The sequence below is a fragment of the Bactrocera oleae genome, chromosome 4 (assembly GCF_042242935.1).
Source record: "Bactrocera oleae isolate idBacOlea1 chromosome 4, idBacOlea1, whole genome shotgun sequence".
NCBI lineage: Eukaryota > Metazoa > Arthropoda > Insecta > Diptera > Tephritidae > Bactrocera > Bactrocera oleae.
The window spans coordinates 68870003-68884648 of record NC_091538.1 but is presented as its reverse complement, the minus strand read 5'-3'; the positions used below and the strand labels follow the sequence as shown (position 1 = coordinate 68884648).

The 14646-nt window shown below is 34.8% G+C and overlaps 1 protein-coding gene across 4 annotated transcripts in view; it reads left to right on the top strand.

Moving 5' to 3' along the window:
* LOC106614734 (cyclic nucleotide-gated channel alpha-3) overlaps positions 1-14646 on the top strand; it is a 263421-nt gene that overhangs the window by 235111 nt on the left and 13664 nt on the right. For 2 of the 4 annotated variants that reach the window (XM_070108176.1, XM_070108174.1), the window contains exons 5-7: positions 8154-8305; positions 8997-9138; positions 12438-12575. In XM_070108176.1, the coding sequence (XP_069964277.1) occupies positions 8154-8305; positions 8997-9138; positions 12438-12575 (432 nt within the window). Of the gene's footprint in view, positions 1-8153; positions 8306-8996; positions 9139-12437; positions 12588-14646 lie in introns of all 4 variants that reach the window. The other 2 variants (XM_070108175.1, XM_070108173.1) reach the window with 1 other exon arrangement.

Sequence of the window (14646 nt, the reverse complement as noted above, 5' to 3'; positions counted from 1 at the left end):
GTGTGTGTGTGTGTGTACACATAACTTTGAAAGGTACAATTTATTCACCAGCTGCTTTAGCGCCAAGCTGCAACGTGGCAAAGCCGCTATTTATTCGTACCCCTCCACAGCCATTACCCGGTGCTAGCTTGTATATTGCGCAAGCTTTTCATTTAATCGTTCAAATTTCTCGACAAACGCAAACAATTCTCAGCAATTTTGTCAGACAAGTGTTGGTGCTGTGTTAAAGTTGTAGCTTCGCTTAAAATATATGGGAGCGTGTCAAATTTGCTTGCTGTAAAGTAGAGAAATAATAAACAGAGAGTAAATAGGGCGTGGAAAATTAAAGCTGTTTCAAAAAATTAAGCACCAAATACATTTTAAGTGTTGCTGTAAAGTAAAACGTGGCTCATGGGTTATCGGTTCACTAGATATACAATATAATTATTGGGGTGATATACGTATATTGAGAATTATCCTTTATTATAAGGTACTTTTCGAAATTCTAAAGAATTATATATACCATATTAGAAATTAATGAAATTTCTGTTCAGAACACTCATTGAAAATTTGAAGCTCTAAATGATTTTTACTCAACATTGGTTTGGTTGACTCATTTGAAATTTAAAAGAGTAGGCTCAGCAGAAGAGATATGAAACATATAATTTTATTAAAATAGGTAGGAAAATTAGACGATATGTTAAACTATGTACCACCTCTCATCTAGAAATGGTAAAAATCGGCCTATGACTTTACTGGCTAATTATACAAAATATTATGATTGACTTATTCGCATTTAAAGCGACTTGACTGTGAACGATTGCAGTGAAGGTCGTGTAGTTATTGAAAATAATAAAGTGATGTCAGAGAAATAGCAGAGGATCTCAACAAATCTTATGAACCGACTCAACACATTTCGTTTGATTTAAGGTTTTGCATACCAAGCTTGTTAATGCTTGCAAAAACGACGTCGAGTAGAGGCCGTACAAAAGATGTTTAGCAACATAGCTGAAGACTCTACATTCATCAAATATATTATTAGTGGTGATGAGACTTGGATATATGAATAAAACGTCAAAACTGTTCAGTCATCTAGTGAATGGCGCTCCAAAAATTAGCCGAAAACGAAAAACAAAAATTCGCACTTGCACTGAAAGCCAATCCAGCCGAGGCTTAGAACACGTGCATGGAAAAATGCTTGTATTAGTTCAGGAGCCTATTTGAAAGCGGATAATAAAGTTTTGTATTGCAGTTTTAATCAGTCAGTCCGGATAATATTTGATCAGTTGGTATTTATTAAAAAGAATTTGCTATTTAAGTACTCTCCCCCTTTTACATAGTTAATTTTGATTTCCCATACGTTTTAATCGCTTTTTTGTTGCCACTCATGTATTTTTCAAACATGTACCATTTTCAATTATACAATTAACACCCCAAGAAAGTGATCTGAATCAAAATTACTTCAATACAGTTACAATTTTGATTTTTTACCATTTCGAGTAACCACTTATGAGTTAAATAGAATAGAATAGTTTCTTAACTTCCGGTTCTATAGCAGACACTTTCCTAACCGTACACCTCTCACATTTTTCTGTAGACAATTTTTTTAAACAATTCGAGAGTTTTTTTCTTAATCTTTTGTTGCGTGTGTTTGCTATACCCTTCCTCTTCCGCTTTCTACGTGCGACCCACATCAGCAGTTTCGTATAGATACCGATTGATGCCGAATGTTGATATCGATATGACGAGCAAATAATTACACATTATTATTGCTTTTAAGATCACAGGAGAATAAAGTAAATTATAACGGGTGTCTTTTTTTAGATTTGTGATTTTCAATGAGGCAATACTTTTTCGCGTTTGGTTGTTTTGACAGCTGTTAATTGATTTATACTCAGTTTGATTTACAATTTTATAATAAACAGACAAAAGAAAATTTTGTTCAGCGATGAAGCTCACTTTTTGTTCAATGATTGGTGTGCTCTATGGCAGAGGGAAACATTGGTCGGTATAGAGACATGTTTAATGACTTTTTCGTGCATGAGTTGAAGGATGTTCTTGGTTACATTCAGCTAACAAAATTATCATTTATTGAAGGAACCTTTTGTTGAGTGCATAATCTCGCGTTGTGAGTCTGTGGCGTGGTCTCCAAGATCGTGTGATTTAACAACGCAGGCCTTTTTCTTGTGTGGTTATTTGAAGTCGTTCGCGGGGCTCACATGTCCAAGTTTTTTATTAAAACATAATTGCAAAGGGTTTTCTTTATAATAAAGATAAATTCTTGGTCAGCAGGTAAAACAATATGTGTTTTATTTCTTTTTGATATCTGAAAAAACCCTATATATAAGTACCTTATAACATTTACCAACGTAACCACTAATATGTCGTACGAAATAACCTCGACTGTAAGTTACATTAATACACCCTACTCGATTCAAAATACTGCTATACTTTGTTTTATTTTCTAGCCTACTTTTCAGGGTTTTCATATGCTAATGAACTGAAATTTTTCCTATATTATTGAAAAGATATTCTTTAACTAATCGCAAGTTTTTCTTAACAAAACTGAGAAACTGCAAAACAAGAAAATTTAAATCTCCCTCAGACAACCATAAATATATACGATATGTTGTATATGTACATATATCTACATTTAATGCCACGAACTGGCTTATTTTGCGCATACAAAGTCTCTGCGCTGCGAAAGCAGTAGTATTCTCATAATAAACTGCAAAGGAATTTCCTTAACAACACCAAGCCAGCTGTGAATTGAACTATGAGCAACACGAACACAGATACAATAAAATCCGTAAGACAAACTGCCGCAGCAGCAATTGTAAATACTTGTACAACTACTTAAATACAAAAGCGACGCATTGAATTGCTCGGCCACGCAGCGGTCGAGAGGTCATGGTGCCATCTACGGGTGCGCTGCCTGGCCCGAAAATTCAATGACTTCAATGCAACCGCAAACTTTATCGTTGTTGCGGCTGTCGCAGTGGCGACTAAAAGTTGTGCCATCAACTTCTTACTTTATGGCCGCCTTACCACAAGGTTCACAACAATGCCACGCCACTTAAGTCGACCGACCCGATTCAACTTAAACTTAACAGTTCAACTACTGCAACATTTGGCTCTCCTTCTCGCTCCTTGGACACCACCAACTGTAAACAATTGAACTGTATTGCAATTGTGGCATGTGGCAAACAGCTACTGAAGTGGTTGCAATGGCAGCGCCAGCTGTTTAGGCCGTCTCCTCTTCTACCGCGGGGTGTTTCCACAAATTGGCATCGAGTGAAGTGCAGTTTAATATATCTCAATTGCTGACTGGTAGGCTATTTGGCTGCACATTGCGGCAGTCCGTGATTTTCCGTTATTGCTCTGTAGTTGCCGCGAACACATGTTGCGCCTCGTTCAACTCTATTCAAACTGTCGTGTTTCGCTTTTGTTCACTATCTTCGGATTATGGCCAAATTGCGACAACATGATAAGATTGCAATTTTATGGCTGGTGAGAGATGGGACATTGATGGTGACATTGGTGAGGCGACTTGTGGTTGCGGTTGTGGTAGTGATTGTATGTGAACTGTACACGACTAAGAAATTGCTTTGTGTTTATAGTTCAAATTTTGTTCACCGTTATCTGTCAACTTTGGAGCACCACAGAAAATTCAGTTATTCTTTCAGTATTCCTCTTGGGCAGTTTTAAATGTTTTTAATTACATTTCACTTTCAGAATCACTGTCAATTTTTGTTGTCTAAACAAATTAAAATATTTTGTTTTATTTTCCACATTTACATACATACATTGTCGCCTCGTCTGCAGTTGTAAAGTTCACGTTTTTATGGTCAAAGTTTTGAAATCTGCTCCAACTAATGAGCGCTGCGCATGACATCAGAATCTATTATATGTAATATCTGCATAAGGAAAAGAAAAACAAAAATGTTTTTTTAAAAACGAACACATACATATGCATGTTTTTTAGGCAAACTTATTAACTCTTTAATATTTCTGATAAATCCAACTAGTTTGAAAGTTATATAATGTTGGTCATTTGACCCTCTTAAGGGGTTGTATTCACATGCATGTCAGAAAAACACGTTTTTGTAAATTTTTTTTAAGAGGAATTTTATTAAATACATAATTAATAATGTACTTTAATAATCCGAATATTATTTGCAAACACTTTTTATTCCCTTGATCCCGTAGCCGCTCTTCAGTAGGGTATCCAATAATTATATCGATTTTCTTAAATTCACAAGTGGAAATAAACCAACTCCAACACTTTGACGGAAATATTCGTGAACAATTCGAAGAGAAGCTACTTAAAAATTGGTAGTAAATATATATGTACTTGTTGTGGGTATTAGTGACTACAACGAGTTTATGTTGCTGCCACTTGGGTGAAAATTTGTAAGCAAACAAATTATATGGAAACATTATCGCTTTAGTACCAGCTCAGACAGTTTTAGGTTGCTAACAGTGGAAAATATTGTTCATAGTATTGCCACCTTTTTGAAATTTCAAATTAATTAATTAGATCGAATAAACAACTTAGTGTGGAATGGCATAAGTCTAACAATTTTTGCAACGAAAATATAAAATAGTGTTGCCACCTCTTTGAAATTTTAAATTAATTAATTAGATCAAATAAACAACTTAGTGTTGAATGGCATAAATCTAACAATTTTTGCAATGAAAATATAAAATAGTGTTGCCAACTGTTTAACATTTGTGCTTTAATTAAATTGATTCAACAAATAAATATTTGCAGCATATTGGCATCATACCAAACAAATTTAAAAAATATTTTATTCTGATAAATTTTTAAAAATGTTTGCCACCTGTTTGAACATGTAAGAAAAAATTACAAGTTAAACTAATACTAAAAAACTGAATTGGTGTGAGAAAGCATAATGTTTAAAATATTTGTAAGCAGTGTAGCGCCCTGTATAAAAATTTATTCATGGACTTCAATGTCAACAAAACTATCATGGATTTTTAAACGTAAAATATGATCACGGGAGATAACTGTCAAAATAACGCATGTGTTTGAGATTTATATTTATTTATTTTGAAAGCCCTCGTTTTGAATAGTAAACCCAAAATAGGACTTTACGTACGGGCACATTTCAATAGTCAATGCTGGTAAATCTGAATCAGGATGATCTACATATATTGCAGTTGTGATCACCATATACTCGAAACTCGTTCAACACTACATTAAATATTGCATCATTCACGTTTTCTTGTTTAAAGTTAAATTTGCATCCTTTATCAGAGTAAATATCTTTAAAAAATAAATCTCAATCAATTCTATAATAATTGGGTGAAACATACGTATATATAAAAGTAATGTGAAAGTTTATATTGAGTTCATGTTAAGTCTCTTTAGAGAATTATCCGTTAATATAACTTTTACAAACACGAATGCACTTTTACATCATTTTAAAATCAGAGTTCAATAATTGCCTTCCTTAATCAGATTCCCTGAAATGCCGCCTCATATTGCAGAAAATTATGCAACGCACTGAAACTGCTTAAATGTGTTACACAACTACATGCACAATGCACTTACCCTTACACATAAACACAAGCATCGTGGCAGCGCAGCACCAGTGCATTAAGAGGCGTTGCCATGTGCATTTAAAATGGAAACTTTCGCATTTTCAACGTTGAAATGGATAAATTTATTTGGTTTTTTATTTCCAACATATTTACACCAGACAAAGTGTAACCGCAAGCGGCCTACGTAGCTGCGTATGTAGTGGGCCTTACGTGCAAAAATTGCATTAAAAAGCCTCGCGTGCAAAGTGCCTTGGCGCGGCAGATAGGCAGTCAAATAATGTCAATTTTTAATTGTGACAACATTTCCGGTGATGAGCCTGATGGGAGGGAAATGATGCGGCTACAGATGTGAGTCAATACACACGTTTAACGGTTGAGTGTAAATGTGTTGGTTGTTGTGTCGGAGGAAGTAAAAAGCTTGTTAAAGCGAATACGCAGGTTTTTTTGGTCCTTATACAATATCTTATATATTTCTACTTAAGTATATGGCACTTGGAGTGCACTGTCTTTGCTTTAAATTTATTCAGGCACACTGAAAGGTTAATGATGCTGTTTCACCAAGTTCGCCTTAATATTTACATCAATTAATACACATGCATATAAATGCATCGATATATGTATAGTCGTGCATTTCTTCAATATAAATTTTATAAATAAATATAAATAAGTACAATATTGCTCGATGGTAGCAAATATTTATGTATTTTCGATTATACTTTTTGGTTTTTTAAGGTAGTGATATTTTTTAAGTTTATAAAAAGAGTTTTTAAAAAGGCGTAACACTCCATAATTTACGTTTATTCTCAAAGTTCCTTTTTCGTATCTTTATCACTTTTAGTAATTAACCAGATGAACCATGGTCAATAGACTTTTTTTCAACAGCCACTTTTCGACATATTACTCTTAGTTGTGATCTGAGAGTATACTTTTTGAGACAAAATATAGTGGCTAAATGAGATAAGCCCCCCCCATAAAGTCACCACATCAATGCACCTATTGACAACAGGCACCATACTGACACACTCCAATTCAGCACAACAATAGAACCCACACACGAGAATACCACACATCCATATATGCAAACATACACCACAGCAACATAAAAAAAAGCGATCATTGTACTACTCTACACGGATATATATTTTTTTTTTGTTTGGATATCGATAATGAACACATCGCTTTATTTCGATCAGCATTGTGCCTTTTGTCGCCGTCACGCAGCAAATGATTCGCAGACAAATAAATAAATTGAAATCAAATTAAAACCTTGTTGAGCGAGAGAAATTCAGTAATATTTTAATAAGTTGATAAGTTCTTACTTACAAAACCAAAAGGTCTAATTGGAAGAAGAATTTTTACCATTATCTTATGATTATTATTGATGAAGAATTTTTACCATTATCTCGCACTAGTTTCAGAAGACTGCTCATTAACAACCCTTTTAACACAAACAAAAAGGAAAAAGACCTCATGAAGTGACAAAGCTGGTACATAACTTTAGATGTCATACGCAAAAAAAAATCCCATTTATTAGGAGAGTGTTTCTGTAGTACTCGAAGGCCGCAAGTCAATTTGCGTTAGCGAATACACCGCACGGAGATTAACCTACTTAATATCCCTCAAATTAATCAGTACTTAGGAGTACATAGGTAACACAACGGATTGACCTTTTAACTTAACCTAACCTAGTAGAGAGACCTGTGAGACCACACTCAAAGAATTTGCTTTCAAACAACTTTTCTGTCTAGTCGCAAAGTCACATAACCCAACCTTGGCTAATAATAATCGATTACGAGATGTTCAAATTAACAGCCTAATATTAACACTCTCTTGTTTATGTTTTTCTTTTTGTACCCTCAACAGGGTATTTTAGGTTTGCCACGAAGTTTATAACACCCAAAAGAAAACGTCAGAAGTTTCTCGAGATAACTTCACAAAATTTGCATATATTACTGCTTAAGACAGTATTATAATATTCGATCAAAATGTTCAGATTGGTCCACTATAGCATGTAGCTGCCTAAACTAACCGATCAAAATCAAGATAAAGCTACTTTTATAACATTTTTTGAAATAAAAATGCAGCTGTGAAAGGAACATATTAGAGCTTTTGGGCAGCCGAAGTTGACAGTTATTTTTGTTTATTTAAAAAGTGTATGTATTCATCGTATTTACTTCCGATCAGTGGTTTGGTTCTAAAATTTTCTTGACTTATGTAAAAAATAAAAAAAATATTTTACTTTAAAGAACTGAATTCAATTAAGTACGTAATTAAATTTTTTTCAAATATTTAAAATTCTATGACAAGTTAAATAATAACAGCCTGTTAAAGTTTACACCTAATGAAATTTACTAATTGAATGTTCTCTTTTCCTTTACATGTGCACCCGCACGCACGCATTGCGTTGTCGATTGCTGTTTGGCTAACTGTGCTGATGAACTCTACGCCTAAATTTAACTCATACGCTGCTGAATAATTTGCAATTTGTCCGTATGCAACAACAACAACAATTCGAAATCAATATATTACAACAATGCTGATACGATTATTGCCGCTGCTGCTACAACAACTACATTTGCTGCTATTGAAACCAACTTTGAATGCAGCCAAACTGGACGGCGTGAAAACGTATATGCGCATGCGCCGTGTGCCCAATCATCTGCAGGTGAAAGTCATTAAATGGTTCGATTACCTGTGGCTGACCCAAAAATGTTCCGACGAGGAGCGAGCTGTATCCTGTCTTCCTGATAAATTAAAGGTAAATACACACAACCACATACACACATTTATACTCAAATTCATACACCTGCATACATGCGTGCATTTGAGCGGAGCATAAGCGCCTATATATAGGCAACTGCTATAATGACACATAAACAGCAACGAAATTGCATCGCAGCCACTACAGAGCTCTAACCACCAATGAATGGTTGATGTCATTACATTGCTGGCGGAAATATTTTCACCCATGTGTATGACCAACTAGTTGGCAAACGCATACAACGCACTTACGCACGCCCGTACATGAACATGAACACGCACTTACTTTTCGCATTTTATTGAAGCATTGGCTGGGACATGGCTGTTAGCTGTTGGCTGTCGGTTATTGGGCATTGGATATTTTGCAATTGGCAATTTTGGAATTTTTGTTTGATGTCCTATCTGCCTGCCGGTGACTCAAATAGCAACTTTACACACACACAAACACACGCATTGACTTGCTTATGCCGACGCTTAAACAGTCACACGCATTTGCCAACACATTGCTGCTGCATTTCAGCTGATTTATGTGTGTTGCTAATTGTATTTTCGGAATTTCAATACACATTTCGCATTTAATTTGTGTTTTTTTTTTTGCTTTTTTTGTTTTCTGTTAATTTTTAAAAATTTTTCTGTTGCTCTCTCTCCCTTTGGCCACTAACTTTTCAATGTATATTGCATACTTACAGGCTGAAATAGCAATTAACGTCCATTTAGATACACTTAAGCGAGTTGAAATTTTTCAAAATACCGAAGCGGGTTTCCTATGCGAATTGGTGCTACGTCTGCGGCCGGTACTCTTCTCACCCGGCGACTACATTTGTCGGAAGGGTAAGTGAATTAAACACACATATCTATACAAATAATACAAAGCGAATCAGTTTACTAACTCGGTATTCACACATATGCTTTAATTAGATGTATTTGGAAGTTTAGCCGCAAAGCTTTAATTTCGTAAATGATAGTTGGCGCTTGTAGGAGCGTTTGTTGCCTATACTTTGAGCTCCAACTGACGATTAAACATGTGTATGAACTGTTGAGTAAATAATTGAGTTAATTTGGTTTCGTATTACGTTTTTCTGCGCGATTTTTTGAAACCTTTGTGTCAGAATTTGGGTTTATAAAGTTTTAATTTGCAATCTCGAATGAAGCGTTGTTATTTTTGACGGTATTTCAGTAAATTTAGGTTAAATTAATTAATGAATCATTTGCTACCGTTGAAAGACTTGACTTCCAGTACAAAAGTTGTATATTCTTAAATTAAGACTTGAAAAATAAGCGAAAATCATTTCATAAAAACACAATGGTTTTTCAATCAAAAACACATTTAAGTTCCTAAACAGTTTCCCAAAACCCTTAGAAATAATACATTCACATACTGGATGTCCGTACTGGTTTCTCTATTGAATATTTTAAGGACCTCATCTACAGCAAATTTTTTCTGAATCAATTTTTTAAACGTGGCATACGACTGCATGTACACAGCTGTACACGTTATCCGGTAAGATATATCCCTAAGAAAGGCATTTTGCAATAGCTCAGAGCAGTAACGGTATAATTGTTCCAAGTTTACGTAAATAGGAATCACCTTACATAATCCCCCCCAAAAGAATTTAATATTGAAACGAAAAATGGAACAGGCAAACTTTTGGAGAAAGCCTTATATTAATTTCAAAATACATATCTGAGTGAAAACCAAATAATACTAAACTTGAACTAAAACTAATTAAAACTCCACTACACAGCCTATAGTTCGTAAGTAACGCTCTTCAGGTAGAAAATCTTAGTCCAAAGGTACATGATACGGTATATTACACAACTTGGACATCAGGAGATTACATTACTAGCTGAGTCAACTGTACCGCCCATGTTGTCTATGATAGCGATAATCGAACATTCCCAAACATTCATGCGCTTAATCAAATTGCTAACTTATGCCACCGGTATGCAGATACCAATAGTATAGGCTTTTTGCTTCGAATGTTAATATTCTTTAATTCTAAATCTATATTATTTTGTAAAGTTAGAAAGATGAGTGCAGTGTTCTCAGGTACCTTGTGAAGCATCTCTTTTGGGATCCTTACTTTTAGCTTCATAACCAAAACATTAACCAAAATGTGATGAGTCGATCCATTAGATAAATTGAGATCCTCTGCTATCTTTCTGGTGCCAATACAACGATTTCTATCATTGTTTCATTAACTTTTGTGATGTTATTGTCATCAATTAAAGTGGGTGGACGACTCACATGACGCAAGTTTTCGATGACTTCACGACCTTAACTGAAGGCTTTGTGCCACTTCCATTCGGTTTGCGCGCGCAGTAAATATGGCCCAGTCCGATTCAAATTTGAGCAGATGGTACACAGTGTCACTCAAATAATTTTCGATAAGAAAATTCATTAGATTTTTTCATAATAAAGATCACTCTAGAAATCAAAAGCTTATATCAAAGCCACAAAGTTGATCCGAATATTTTAACTATCCCAATATGCCGAACTTTTAAACATACGAAGTAGGAATAAAAAAATTGGATATATGTGTATCTAAATAGAATATTGGTATACCAGAAAACCTAATAAAAGAAATCATACACAGAATAAATAAATAAGAATATTTAGATTTTTTGGTCTTCAAGAAGAGCATAGCCGAGTATGTTCCACATGTTCATATATACGAATCTCTGAAGTGTAAAAACGATTTTTAAACGGATATTCCGTTGTCGGGGAATATTTCATATGGATTCATTCATAACTCACATATTTTAAGAATATTTCTGAAACACATTGCTGATTTTGTTGTAAAAAATATTATTAAAAGTTATCTGCAGTACTAAATAAAGCTATTGTAGATATATGCATCATATATATATATATGACATATATATGTTTGATATATCGAAATCCAAATTTGTTAACAAATATTTAATTTTTATCTATTTTACTTCCAAAAACCATAACAACAACAATAACGCCGTAACGACACCTCTTAATCTCTGCTGGTTCGCCGAACGCACGCTGCCACAACAAACTGCTTGCCAACGAAACTTATTTGTGTCGCCACACTGATTGCTCTGTTGCTATTATGATGTTGCTGACGATGTTGATGATGTTCACAACAACAACAACGACCATAACATGTTTTGTACGATGCTCGTATACTGGAAAATCCAAATTTGTACGATAATTTTACAACGAATCAATGACAACAACAACGATCGCAACAACATAAATTGACTATAACTGTAATGGTGTGCCAAAACGTACTATATCGCTTTAAAACACACACCGTTCCGCACTAAAAACGCTTGTGACAACACACATACATATCAACACACTAACACCATGACCAATTAAACACGCAACAACATCACACTGACATGTTGGCTAATGAACTGCCCGCCGCTGCTGCATTTTGGTCACGAACTTCTCATGACAAACAAACTGTCAAACCATGCACACGTACACACATATACTGTATGTGTGTGTTTGCGTTTGATGTTACGTGCCAATTTCTTATGCCAACACCAATGCCGGTGTCCTTACTCTCAACTCAATGACGACGGCGATGACGATAATGAATGGTCTGTTGGCTTTCGCACGGCAATAACAACGATAACAACAAAAATAACGACAAATCAACGACAACTGCTCACTTCGTGCGTCTTATATGCGCTTGGGGACAAATGTTTCTGCAACAATAACAACAACAATGCCATACTTATGTCAACAATAAATCACCTGCTTGGATATCTTAACGTCACCGGCGGGACTCTACCTCGCTGACATTGGCACATATCTCTGCCATTGTCATACACTCACCGTGGACACTTGGCTCTTGGCTGTTGCCTGCTATCCGCTTGCCCCAACTCCACCGACAAAACACTCAACACTCAACCACCGCAAACCATTGAAATCACACAAACCACTCAAATTCGACTTAACCCTCTGCAATGCCAACTGAATACCGTTATTGCCTACAACCGCGCTGCCTATCGGCCTACGAACATCATCTCTTTAATCTGCCGGCAACTACATTTGTGCTAATCAACCGTTCGCACTATCAACCACCACACGCCAACACTACTCCACACCGCCGCTACACCTCCTTGCAATTGCCGCTCTCCCGCAGGCGAGGTTGGCAAGGAGATGTACATAGTGAATCGCGGCCGTCTGCAGGTGGTCGCCGACAATGGAAAGACGGTGATGGCTTCACTAAAGGCAGGTTCCTATTTTGGCGAGATTAGTATACTGAATATGGGCACAGCAGGTAAAGAACTTGGTAAATATCAGTTTTAGTGTGCCAGGCGGAACAATATACACGTAAATAAGAATATAAATTTTCTTTTCGTGAAATTTGTGAGATTTCCCTTAGCAGTTGTTGCCCATGCTATACTGTTACCCAGCAAACAAGTCTAATATTAGAACTCTCAAAATACGACACAACCATAAAATTGTCCAACAGCCCCTTAGGCATCTTTAGTAACTTCATACACAAAGAAAAAAATAACAACAACAACAAATGTCTCTATATTCCTCCACAATCTAAAGTTTACATGCAATTTGATGTTGCTTGTGTGTGTTGAAATATTTATTTGTAATTCAGAAATATTTTCAAATTAGTTTTTACTTTAAAATACCAATTTTATTTCCTCTCCTCTCGATGTTGTGCAAATCGTAGTTAATCACAAAAAGTATCCAATTACAGTTTAATAGCACACAGTGACAAGTATGATAACGAGTCAAATTACATACATACATATGTACGTATAAACAGGGTGGTTCAAAAATATTTGAACATTTTTTTTTTAATAAAAATGTTTATAAATTCAACTGCTTACAAATGTTTGACCTTTAACAATGTTGTCCATAATTTCATGTTTTATCAAATCGATTTTTTATTTTGCATAATGGCACTTAACTATTTTGTGTGCTCCACAAGTTCAGTTCAGTGTACAAAGTAAAGATATTTCTCGAAATTGAAATCAAGTTTTCAAACACATTATCCACTCTACCATATATGGCCAAGCGCAGAGTAAAACGCATATTTTTAAGTTATAATAATTCAATCTAATTAATAATGGCGAACCTTTTGATAAATTAACATATATTCATATATTGTATAACAAACTGCTTTTTCAAGTTACCTATGGAGTTGTAGCTTTTAGAAAGCTTTCTGAAGCACAAAAGGCTCAACACTTATCAAAAAGTTTTACTCGTATCTGTACAACTTCCGAAACGTCTAGAAACCCCCGACCGATAGTTGCGATTTCTTTCCCATACAAAGCTTTGCCTTCGCATAGAGGATGTTTTATAGTATCCTCTTATTCTACTTCTTCACAGCTTCTACAATAGTCATTGTATGGTGTTCCCAGTCTGGCTTTTCCGCTAATTAGGCAGCGCCTTGCTAGCACTCCTACTAGAGTTCTTATGTCATTCTTTTTGAATTTTAATAGTCGGCATGTACGGTCCATATCCAATTCATGCCACGTTTGCCTGTTTGTTTTGCAAGTTAGGGTTTCACTTTACCGAGACTTAGCTATATTTATAACATATTTGTTAATTAAATATCTACAAGTTTATCTGCTTCACAGTTACCCGGATTGTCACTATGTTCAGGAACCCATTGCAGGTTTATCGTGAAATTGGACGTCATATCTTCTAAGAGATGCATTTTTTCACTATCTGTGATTAAACCCTAAGAGATTTTAGTGTCTGTATATATAAATATATTCCTTGTTGTAAATACACCCTTTGTCTGAAACTTGGTTTTTTTTTTCAATACAAGGAAATGGTAAAAGTTTTACATTATAATATTCTTCAGAATATGTAAATAATACCAAACAAATTTGCGCAGAATTAGTTTGTTTTCAGAAAACAATAAACTTACTTTTTAAATACGAAAATGTGCCTTGAACAAATCGATTTTTCAATATTCTTCCTTTAATACATTTTCGTTTAATTTTAAACAAAATACCTTAAAAACTTTAAAATTCCCATAGATATCTCTTTTTTTTATTAAAATAAGAATAAAGAAAATTTATTTTTGCACCGCCCTGTTTGAAAACTTTGAACTCTGTGGAAAACCTTTTCATAGCTATAAAACAAAAACAAATTACCCATATTTGACTAGCATGCGATAAAAATGTAATCGTTATATTTCTATATGGCAGAATGTGCTACTTTTACTTACATACGTGTACACACACATACATACATATGAGAATCTATTGTAAAACGTTATAATACCGAATGAAATCCATAAGTAAGTGTGTTTTGAATTTGATATTTACTTGTTTTAAAATTTTTCTTTATGCTCTTAATCTCTGTTTGAAAATTTA